This window comes from Pelophylax lessonae (assembly GCF_965119305.1).
Source record: "Pelophylax lessonae genome assembly, chromosome: 4".
Classification (NCBI taxonomy): domain Eukaryota; kingdom Metazoa; phylum Chordata; class Amphibia; order Anura; family Ranidae; genus Pelophylax; species Pelophylax lessonae.
The window spans coordinates 83,910,664-83,923,169 of NC_138771.1; the positions used below are offsets into that span (position 1 = coordinate 83,910,664).

Sequence of the window (12,506 nt, forward strand, 5' to 3'; positions counted from 1 at the left end):
TCAACCCTATTGCACACCTTTGTGTCATCTGCAAAAAAAGACATACCTTACCCAACAAATCTTGTTAATAATATAAAGATTAAATACAAATTACAGATTAAATATACTGTAATAGAATGCAGTTCAGAGACTTGTGGTACACCAATAATGGCTGCTCTCTTCTGAATGAACTGAACCATCCAAAGTTTGTCTTAGCCTGTACAATTTAGTTATAGGATCATTGCATGGAACCATATCAAATACTTTTCTCTAAGCACCACCTCGGTCCAAAATATTTGTAATATAGCCCGAATAATCGGATTTGATCTGCCCTCCGTAAAGCCATGCTGCCCTGGGTTCAGCAAGTTGCATATTTTAAAATGACAATTGATCCTTCTATTAATGAGCGATTCTGTTAAATTTTACTTACTACAGATGTTAACTCACTGGCCTGTAGTTGTCAGCTTCTTCCTTATACTACAATATGCTTCTGAGGGGAGGGGGACATTGAAGTGATCCTGTTGCTTTGTCCCGCATTAGTAAAGCTGAGGGTACTTTTTTATTTTTACTATTCTAACCATATGCAAGGATAAAGTGAGATTCAAAATTATTCTTTTATTTCGGTATTTTATTTTAACTTTTCATGCGGTGTTAAAAACCCAAAAAGTACAGAATTATTTACACATTCACAATACAACTTTACAAGATATCTACACGTTAAAGTACTCTAAAGAACAGGATAGAGCAACTTATTTCAATGGTTACTTTTATATGCTGGACGAATATAAAAAAGATACAATCTGATTTAACCTTTGCACAAATGGATAAAGCACTTTTATTAAATTATTTTTTTTTTCGCCTAAATTGAATGTTAGAAACATCAACATAAATACTGATAGAACTCACATTACGATCTACAAGGCAGTACAATGTTATCCAAGTTAACAGAGTTTGTGGTTTGGCTTCTTCAGGCTCTAGTGCTCACACCACAATCTTACACATGAAAACACATCAGCATTTTCACTTAAAAAAAAACCCGAATGACAACGTTGACATAGATTGCATAACTGGTAGTCATTAAATTAAAATATTGCCCCAAATCTAAAAATTAGAGTTCTCAGCTTTGGCCACAAGAAATACAGTTCAACATATTTTTATGGATTTTTTTTATATAGACTGTTTAAAAAAAAATAATAATAGTGAAGTAATGAATTTTATTTCCCTTCTTTGTATAAAATATAATCTAGTTAGACACAAATTTATCTGAAGGTTCCTTTTGAATAACATTAAAACAAATTCAACCTCTGCTTTGAAAACAGTCTATGTCAGGGATCTCCAAACTACGGCCCTCCAGCTGTTGCGGAACTACACATCCTATGAGGCATTGTAAAACTCTGATATTCACAAACATTACTAGCCATGATGGGAATTCTAGTTCCTAAACAACTAGAGGGCCATAGTTTGGAGACCCCTGGTTTACGACATGCTTGATAAACATGGTTTAAGCACATCTTTTGGGTTAAAAAAAAAAAAAAAAAAAAGACATACGTGTTAAACATCAGTGACAGAGAGGTACTTGTAAACACTTTGCACATTTCTAGCAGGTGCTGCATTAGCTTAGAAATCTTCAGAAATTCCAAACCGTGTTACTTACTATCCCGGATTAGGAATTTTGTAATAAGTGTTCCAACCACAACCTGTGTTCTACGGCCGTGTTTTTTCTCCTATGTAGTTGCCAATAGGGTTCAATCTAGATATTTCTGACTCTCACGATAAGGTGTGCTATATTGAACACACTTGACATACTATATTAATGTATTTTTATGAATAAGGCACAAAATGCACAGATTCGGGTACCCTCACACTCCTATTTACAAAATATAGTCATTACCTGCATGACCAAAGAAATCACTCATACATGTAATATATGTGTTTTAATTGCACTACTTTTAAGCTTCCTATGTCGTTCTGGGCAGTGTGACTGATTTACACATTTATAATCTTTTATGTAACCCAGTTATTAGGTTTCTCCCCATCACACCTTTAATTGCATCTTAAAGGCTACATTGCTGTTTAAAGGCTCTAAATGCTTTTGTGGCCCTGATACAGCCATTAGGTGCACAGAGCCAACGCGGCATCAAGAAGCATTTAAGCAGGCCAATTGCCTGGCCCTGTATTAAAAAAAAGCGAACTGGGTGATTACAATAAATCTACAACTTAGAGATTACCCAACAATAATCTCTTAGGAGGTTAGTAGCTGTCCTTCACTGGCCTTCTTTGAGGATTCCTCTTGGGAAACCATGACACTATATTTGTTATTTGTCATGAGGCCTGCATGTTCTTCCTGCTGTTTGAGGACTGTTCTGTGACATTCCTCCAAGGCTACACATGCACCTATGCTTTAAACAGGTGCAGGAAACTCTTCCAAGCGTTGTGAGGTCACGGAAATGCAGATGTTGATAAGCAAGGCAGAAGGTGTCATTACCAAAATGCTTCAGATCTGCTAAGTACAAATAACCTCTGCATTGACAAAGGTCATGTGAGCATTATTGGTCAGATGGTTTTATTTTAAAATCTACCCATGTAAGCAACTTTTTCAGATTTTGCAGGCACTCTGTTATACGTTGCATGTTGTTTTTATGTAATCCTTAAAAATGTTATGGGTCTGCTTTCAAGGCCCCATACATTTAAATTGCCCTTAAAAATGAAAGCCGATGTACAAGAAATGGCTTTAAGAAGCATTCTAAGACATACATAAGTGTATTAGAAATGCAAGCAAACAGATAAGGTATGGAGTATATACTTTAGGCACATTTTCAGGCTTATTCACTAAAGCAGTGCTAAGAGCACTGATAATGTGCAAAGTGCAGCAATCTAGAGCAAACAATTAGATTTCACTTTACAGTAGTAAGCCTGGATAAAAAGTAATTTTGATTGCTTCAGGTTACTGCGTTTTGGTCTTTGTTTTATATAATAAACCCATTTATGTTAATGTTTCTAATAGACTACACACTTGAATAGACGGCAAACATAAAAATGCCAGCTCTTGCATATATATTTATGACTCTCACCAGGTGACGTCGTATGAACTTATGTATTTTAGGGCATGTTGGCAACCACTTAAAAAAGTGTCCAAGCTCTACCTACATGGGACATTTGAGAGCCCCACCATCCACTTCTTTTTGGGTTCATTGAACAAACACTTGGTTGTTTTGCTGAGAACATTGCAAACCATCTATATAAGAGCATGTCCTATTCAGATGCTTTCATTGCACTTAGTACAGCACAAGTCAGGTAAAGCTCGGATGGCTTCTTAAAAGGCTGTCTACATGAGCCATAAAAGTTTGGTGGCCACATCAGTTTTAACAGGGAGAAATGAGCTGATCTATGGCTAAAAACATTATTTTAAAAATATAAACCATTTACTGAATTAATATTTTTACCACTTCTGCCCTTTTAACATGACTTGTGACATACATACACATAATAAAAATAAAAAAAAATCACCATCCAAGAAAAAACTACAACTTTAATAGAACTATTAGTGCAGGTCACTTTGTAAAACATTAGTGGTACTAAATTGGGATTTATAATTAAATCAGCTTTATCCTCCTAAGCTGTAAGATAAAGAGGCCCAATAACTCCTCCAACTCCAAACACTGCCAGGCCTTATCTGGAAAGGTGTAACCCCTTTTTTCAGAAAGGTCACCCCTCTAGGAGCTAAATTATGACAAACTTGCTAAAACCAAGATGTTCTTTATTATTAGTGTCAGAATAAAACTTTGCTTTGTAAGTTGTAATTAAAAAAAGTTTTGTAGCAAATGGAATGAATAAATTTAACCTGCCCATTGAAACTTTGACAACAAGCATAGATTTAATAGGGCAAATAACTATAGGAGCATTGTGACAGTATAGAAATCACTGATTTTATGTATTGAATGTATGTATTTATGTATTGAATATACAAGCTCTACCAAAGGTCTTCAGAGTTTAAAGCCTCTTAAAATCCAGGCGAGGGCAAGCCTTAATTAATCTTCATTGTGATCGGTTAACAATTCTTATGTCTTAATGCTATATTACCTTTCTTGTAACTGTCCATTTGTGGCTTTAAAACCAAAGGTAAATACAAATTATTTTACAAGGTCCCTTGCAATCCCTTCAGACCCAATATCTTATGTCCTGCTATAAAACTAGTAGTTCCATTTAAGGAGGCCTGCGTTTTCATTGATGGAAGCCAGGAACAAAAAAAGATTTGCTAGGTTACTAGCCATTGCGAGTTTCCTTCAACACCAGCTTTAATCAATGGGATTAAGCTCATAATGTCTAGGTACACCAAGCTAACTGATGCCAAGAGGAAACAAGCATGAACATACATAAATGTAGATTCTCCCCAGCATGTCCAGTGAATTACACAATATTTTAATAGCAGCATAACAGTTCTAAGAAATCTTTACATTCTTGCACGAGGTACCTTGTTCAGCCAAGTCAATTATCTGGAAGGCAGGGGAGATACAGAGGTTAGCCTTCAGCTGTTCTCCCAGTAGAATACTAGTGGAAAGAAATAAACTGTTTGTCCAGTCATGCTCCTTGTAAACAGTTGCACAGCATAGAAATTGCAATGAGAATCCTTACGTGCAGATGTATGTGTGTATGAGAGACAAACACACACACACACTAAACAAGTACACGTCAAGAGCATACAGAAATGCTACAGATGACCAATGATATGTATTGGACTTCATATAATAAAAAGGTACATTAACTTAAAATGCAAACTTTAACCGAGACACTTTTTTGACTCTTGTGCAAGAGGCAAGGTGAATGCATACATATTAATATGTTCACATTTAATGGGATGACTACACACAGCGGCAGTTTGAAATGAAAAGCTTGTTTTTTTTTTCGTTTCAAGTATATTTAAATTCTTAGTACTGTATCAGGTTTTTGTAATTGCAAGGTAGCCCCAACTGTGCTACATGTCCACTTACTGTATCTCCAAACAAAAGAAGCAAAATGACCAGCACTTTCCTTTGTTTTGTTCATTACAAGCATAGTTTGCAGTTCCCATGTCTTGGCAAAACCTAATGTTACCAAACTAAAGACCATTTCTTTGGTCTGTCATGTGGGGACTGGTTTGGCAAGCAAGCTTCTCTCTGCCTTAAAGGTTCTTTTACAACACAAAGTGTTATAACCATACACATTTCAAACAAGATGTTAGGCATCAGTAGCTATATTTATTTAGCTGTCTAACTGTTGTAGTTTGTGGGGCAAATGAGGGTTTTGGTGGCACGTCAGGCTTTATGGAAGTTGTCCTCTTTATTCCCATACGAGGGAGAGTTCCATGTCCTGTATAGCTGCTTTGCCGTGATAAGGAAGTCTGTTGATGAACTATAACAGGTGTTCCTTGCATGTAGTCCATCCTTGGGTTAGGACTTGGAGGCATATATCCGCCTCTATTAACACTATGTTGTCTGGAAATCAAGACACCATTTGGTGAGTTCATAGTTTTGGGCATAGCTGATATTGAATGCCTCTGGGAAGAGTTTTTATGGTAACTTCTTTGTGATTCTAAAGATGACATTTGTCCATTTGGGGTAGAAGGCACATCCACCCGTTTTGTTGGGCTATTTCGTGGAAGAGTTGAAGAGGGGGAGTATAAAGATGCCTCCCTATTTGGAACTTTAGGTGGAATTTCAGACATGTTTCCCATAGTGTCAAGCATCAGTGTCTGATGTGGAGTATGGTGGGTATTCTGATGAGCTACTTGTATATCTGCCATCATAGCTTTTGGATTCCCGGCAGATTCATTCAGATGTTTTAGAAAGTCGTTCAACGTATTTCTGGAATCCACAGAACGTCGATGGTCTCTTTTACTTGGCTGTTTAACCAAAGAATGCTCAATATTATGAAGCTTTTTGTCTGATTTGTGTGCATTGGAATTAGAAAAAGAAGTATTGTAATCATGGGTGGCATTTGGAAGAACAACTGCACTTGGGATTTGTCCGTGAGCAAGAGGAGAGTGAGGGGGAGGGCTTGAAGGAAAAAACTGTGGACTTTTAAGATGGGTTTCTTTAGGTGAAATATTTAAATTATTTTGAGCTTTTTCCCACTGGTTTTTGATGGGCTGTAAGCTCTTTTGCTGAAGCACTGGTGTAGATTCAGGTGTTGGAAGTGCAGCTAGTTCAGGTGGCTGTCCCTGAACATCCATCATGATGACCTTGGTTTCACCACTGGGTGGAAGTTCCTTTCTACTAGTAAGTATATTAGTATAATGTTTAGGTGAATCAATGCTTTGTTGGTATTCCTTAACAGGGCTGTCAAACAAACCATTAAGTTTGGCAAAGCTTCCACTGGAATCAGTACAGGATTGGGCAGACTCAGCATCCTTATGTATTTTTCTGGTTTTTCGTGCAAACATTTCTCGGTAGCAGTAGACAACAACTCCAGCAATGAAAGCCCCGAGAACAAATGCGGCCAGGACACAAGTGATCAGAACATTCATATGCACCATTTGGTTTGATTCTCCCGAGTGTACTTCCCACCTTACACCTGTAAAAATAAAACAGATGCCAATTTTCAAGACATATCTCTGCAACTCACAATAAGTCAGGGGTCTTCAAAATAGTGACAGCTCATTAAATGTGTTTATCTAAATCAGATCATTTGCATTCTGCTCTCAGTCTCCGTTCTATTAATCCTTGCATCAGTCAGGATGGAAAACAACTTGGAGAGGATAAATGATGAACGTAAAGATAAAATTAGGAGATAGTTACAAAATACATGTGGGCAATTACAGCTTGTGATAAGTATGGGGTGTTTACTGCAATATAGTATAGAAGGGATTTTAAGGTTTGCGTGGTTGGCGTTCCTATGCATATAGTTTGTGTTCCATGGCAGAACACAAAATATGGCAAAATCTAAAAAGGTATTTTAAGAAATGCTATAATTTTTTGTTACATCCTTTACAAATTGTGTTTGGACGGAGCCTTTCCACGGCAAATTTCTGGGCAGTTTGGATTGTAATTTGTTCTACTTTCCTGTGTTAGGAAACCTGTGCTCAGAGCCATGTTTATTTATGCTAATAAGATTTTTACAGCTGTGATATGATTACATAGAGTCAAGGTCAGAATAAGCACTGCACAATCACATAATAATTCTGATGGAAGTCAGAAGGTAAAACAGAATGTGTTCTTTCTTTGAGGCACTGAACAAAAAAATGGTACAACATGCAAAATTCCGAATGTATTCGAAATGTACCCACATTGTTTTTTGTGACCTCTCATACTGTATATTATAGAAAATAATATTGGTCAAGTCTTTTCTTTACAGAACTCACCTCAGGCCATGGCTCCAGTTCATTTTTGGAAATTTTGAGGAAGCCCAAGATTTAGACATATGTACTTATGCACCTCAAGTTACCAAAGAAGACCTTCTTTAGGTGACTGGGAGTGGTTAGGAAATATGTAACAGCTGCCAGGAAAAGTTATTCAGTGGTAACTTGTCTAGGCAAAGACTACTGTTTAAAGTTTAGACTGCCTCTGTTTCCCAGAATTTCTAATTGTGTGGGTTTATAAAAAATCTTTTGCTGGTTCCCTTGATTGGTGAAATCATTTAAATTAGGTTACTGAAGGATTGCCAGTCCCTTAAGCTCAGGAGTGGGGAGCAAATAACATTTATAAGTGAATGCATATTCTGCATATTGCAAACATGATAGATCTGAAAAATTTGACCTGTTGCCAAGGCACTGGAACACCAGGTGGACAAAAAAAAAAATGGTCACACAATAATCTCATACACTTGCAGGTGTAATATGCAACCGCTTAGAAAACGTCAATAATGATTTGGCAACACCATTGTTTTGTCAGTAAAATTATATTAAATAATTAACTTGTATAAATAAAGAATGCAGTATTAGCACACCATTAGAAAAGAACCAGATAAATATTTGAGAAACACATCTTGGATTCTTGGATTAATACATTGGTTAACCTTCTAAAAATCACTGAGAGTAATATATAAGCAGATAGGTGACCCTAAATGAATACAATATGCATTAAACAGCTGGCTTAGAAGGGAACGTTGATGTTAATTGCTTGTCACTATCAGAAAGGTAAGTTAGCAACCACAGACATACAAGAAGTTAAACTGCTCATACAAAGAAAAACTGAAGATAAATCCTTCATACACTTTAAAACCAGCTGGTTAGAACAGCTCCTAGCTGAGTGCAATACTTAATTTTGCTATTATAGTGTTTAGGTGAAGAATTAGTACTAGAACCACAGAGAAAGCTGGATTCTGTTAGTGGGAAGGCCTTTGAACATTTAGCAAGAAATGCTCCGGGTTATCAAGATTTGTTGGCAGTGTAGAACGGAAAAACAAAACATGCACACATAAATTACAACTGAAGAATGAACTCATTAAAAAGTAAACAAAAAAAACCAAAAAAAACAGACAATGCCAATAGTTTATAATTTAAAAGACGGAAAACTTAAGCAAGGCACTGAAAATAATTAAGTGGAGTATAAAAGCAATGCATATCTAAACTAGACCTATTTTGTGTTGAGCATTTAGAAGTGGAAAATCCCACACTTTTTGTTACCAATTAATTTTTTCAAGAATGTATTCTTCCCTTTGACTTAACCTCATGTGCATATCAAATAACTTAAATTATGGGTGGCTAGTCAAAAGTAATGCCCCAATAATTGCAAGAAATGTTATATTTGGAAATGGCTAGAAAATTGGTTTATATCAGCCTGTGGCTTGAGAATTGCTTCATTAAAGGGATGTCAACCATTAAAAGCAATAGGTTCCCATAATCAGTGCTGTATTAAATTTGAAAAAGAAATCCTTGTTGCCTTTTGAAACTAGAATATTTAGGAACTATGCAAGGAGATCCTACTTTTCATTACAGAGACGGGAAAGTATTTTAAATTGAGTAGGTCTCTTCCAGTTTCTAGACTGCTTTTTAAGCTAGAGATGTAAGTTCTAAATCAATGAACTTCACATATTGGGACAGTTTTTTGGTACAATGACATGGCTATCATTAGGTCCCTTTGATTCAAATTTAAAAAATAAAAAATGTGGGCTAATTCTAAAGTTTTAGAAAATCATCATCTATTCTAAAGAAGAATCATTTAGCTATTGTACATATATTTCATGACGTCATTAACTCAATAGCTATGTGAAGTTACTCAGTAAAACAAAATAGCAAATAATAATAATGGCATGTAATAAAAACAAAATACCAAATAAAAAAGTGATGCAATAAGAAACATAAAAAAAAACAAATGCATTGACAAATGCATTCAACATAAAAGAAGTTAAAAAGAAAAATAAAGATACACTGCCATTTCTGAGTAGAGACTTACCATACAATCTTTACAGCAATTACATTCATCACTGTACAGTGTCCATGTTTTAAACCTTTAATAAGATGGCATCAAGACCATCTAAAGTGATTTTTTTTAGGTTGTTAAAAAAGCCAGAAAAGCAAATAGAATATGGTCATGTACAGTAATGATGTATAGATACATGTAATCTGTAGCTGGGCAAGTCTCCACTCAGTCTTCAACATTCCCCTTGAAGGCCTTACCATTTGGGACACCTGTTAATGTATCAGTATAATCAGATGGGTTTGGGTCATCTTCTTGAACAAATTTCCGAGCGCCAGTCATTCTGGGTTTCCAGGAACCAATCACTTTAGGTAGAATGACTGGACTACTTGTCATTGTGGTTACAGAAGTGGTAGGAACTTCAATGTCTGTAGTAGCAAACAAATGTTTATTAAATTGTATTCTGAAACATACCTAATAATATCTATCTATTCTATTGTTCTGTTACATAAGAGATAAATGGGTTTTCCACTTTCAGCAAAAAAAATAAAAATAAAACAGACTATGTGGAAGATCTTTTAAAGGTAATAGTAACCTACATCAACTACAGCATAGTGGTTTAGGGCGGGGGGGGAAGTCTGCCTCCCATCAATCATCTGATTGAACACTGTTGTAGGTAAGCTGTAACATATGAAGGCAGCCAGAGGTTTTGGCTTAGAAGAAAGAAAACACATCTACTGCAGAGTTCTGAGATAGGAATTAACCTCGAATCAAAGAGAACTAAGCAACTATGAATGCTCTACCGGCCCCAGAGTAACACTGACCAATCGGGGTCTTAGGTGGGGAACTCCCCCCATTAGCCATTAGATATTTTCCTTTCTTCCTAAAAGTGGAAACTACACATATTATTGGAGTATTCTTTACCATAAACATTGAGACTTTGACATATAATCTTAGACTTTAATTGGTTCCATTTTACATAACTAGAACAAGACATAACGCAGAGTAATACATTTTAGTAAAAGTACTCTCATATATAAGGATGTAGTATGAATAATGTGACCATCATCTATCACTAATAGATGAAAAACACATTCTGACAAATGTATGAAGAGACATAATGAAAGCTGGCTGGCTTTCATGCTGTGAAAATGTCACATACTAATTAGACTTTTAATAAAAGATTTGACGCATCCATCAATAACGGGCAATTGGATAACATGCGGCCACACATAGGTGAATTAATTATCTTGAAAAAAAAAAAAAATACAAACAAAAAAAGGACAGATATCCATCCTTGCAATTAGTGAGTGCATGAAGTTGAAGCACAAAAATGAGGCCAACTGCAAAAGGAAGGGAAGAAGGGTAGGGTAGGGTCGGGCATAAGAGCAGAAAATGCTGAACCAAAAGAAAAGGCAGTTAATTTTAGATAAAATTAATAAAACTAACCAGATGTTGGATCGCCAAATATTTTGTAATCTGGTGTAGTTGTAGTAGGCAATTTTTCTAAAATTAAAGGAACAGGTCATCAGTAAAAAGAAATTAAAGGAAACAAAAATGTTACATAAGTTCTCGACAAAAAAAAAAAATAAAAAAGCAAAAAAATAAAATGTATTTTCAATTTCCTTTTTGGTATGTCCTTAAGCAGTTGCACATAGCCCAAAAATAATATAGAAAGAAAATAAAAACCACATTTCACATGTTTTTATCAACTGCAAGACAGCTAAGCCCATGAAAAAAATAAGTTAAGATTGAAAGGTGGTATGCGCATTATGAGTGCACTCTGTATTCTACTCTACAAAGCAAAAATTAAAAGGCTCTAATGAGATTAGTAAAGACCTGGTCCTTACCATGGCAGTCTCCGAGCTGTGCCGTGTTACCATGTTCCACATCCTGCTCATAACCAAAACTGCATAATGAAAAAAAAAAATACACATTAGATTTTCTGCAAAATACTACCAGAGAAGCAGTGCTCTGGTTTACATGTATAAAGAAGAAATACATCTAAACAGCAAGTTCCAACAAGACAAAATGTATTGTGTATACATAGAAAGCCAATTTATGCTTGTTTGTACAGGAGAATTGTTCCGTGATAATTAATAGGATTCTCCAGAGGAGTAATACTTCACCTCCCAACTGGATTCAAAGCAGATATTACAATTCTCGCAAGGATTAATGTTTTCTGTCTCCTAAGTATTACGTTGGAAATACCAAATAAAATACACAGTAATTTCTGTCGCTAAACAAAAATTATTTTATTCTCACTGAAGTCATACTGGTAGAAAGAAGAAATGCATAATCCTAATAAAACCGTTTAGAACCTCTAGTAAACTGAAATCTGTCAGCACATTAAGCTGTGAGAGGATATCTACACTTACAACATGCCAGGCTTGACTCTGCCACAGGTTTCATGATTTAGCCAACCGCAATAAGGATCTCGCGAACTGATGCAAGACCTGTAGATTAATGAGAAAGCATTTGTTAGGCACATTCATGCATTATTTTAACCAACAACTTGCAACCGCTGAAATACAATAATCATACATACTTTTTGCATGAGCCATATCGCTCACAGCGACTTAGAGGCAGACGAACAATGCATCCTGAAAAGGCTACAAATAAGGCGTGGTGGTCTTTATCCATTTGCAAGGACAAGACTTTTCGGGCTTCGTCATTGTCTCCAAAACATCTGTAGGAGTAATATGGATAGGAATAATGCAATTATTCAAAACAATCTATATACACAAGGCTACAACCTTAAAAAAAAAAAAAAACTATATATATATATATATATATATATATATATATATATATATAGATCTAAATAAATAAAATGATTGGACCTTGTGTGTAAAAACCTAATGCTTTAAACTGGTCTCCCATTCTCCCAGTATGCTCTGAGAACACGAAAGTGAGAGAACTGGTTGCCGTGGATAACAACTACTGCACATTAGTAGTATGCTATGTTCTATAAGTCATAGCAACAAATTATAAATCATCTTTTTTTTTTTCTAATGGTTACTTACAATTTCAGCTTACTATCTTTACTTTTTCAGGTTTATGTTTAATAAGCATTTTTACGCTAAGAGCACCATTTTCCTATTGCCAAAAGAAATGAGCAGATTGAAAATGTGCATTTGTATAGGAGAGCAACTTGCAAGTGAAATCGATACATTTGTTTTGTACAAGGTAATG

The 12,506-nt window shown here is 35.5% G+C and overlaps 1 protein-coding gene across 5 annotated transcripts in view; it reads right to left on the bottom strand.

The window, feature by feature from the left end:
- Positions 1-4,869: 4,869 nt before the first annotated feature.
- Positions 4,870-12,506, bottom strand: part of SEMA6D (semaphorin 6D) — an 88,765-nt gene continuing 81,128 nt past the window's right edge. For 2 of the 5 annotated variants that reach the window (XM_082254402.1, XM_082254403.1), the window contains exons 14-19: positions 11,860-12,000; positions 11,690-11,767; positions 11,162-11,220; positions 10,761-10,817; positions 9,572-9,739; positions 4,870-6,528 (exon numbers count right to left, since the gene is read on the bottom strand). In XM_082254402.1, coding sequence (XP_082110528.1) covers positions 5,201-6,528; positions 9,572-9,739; positions 10,761-10,817; positions 11,162-11,220; positions 11,690-11,767; positions 11,860-12,000 — 1,831 coding nt within the window. In that variant the 3' untranslated portion in view covers positions 4,870-5,200. The remainder of the gene's footprint in view (positions 6,529-9,571; positions 9,740-10,760; positions 10,818-11,161; positions 11,221-11,689; positions 11,768-11,859; positions 12,001-12,506) is intronic. The other 3 variants (XM_082254404.1, XM_082254405.1, XM_082254406.1) reach the window with 3 other exon arrangements.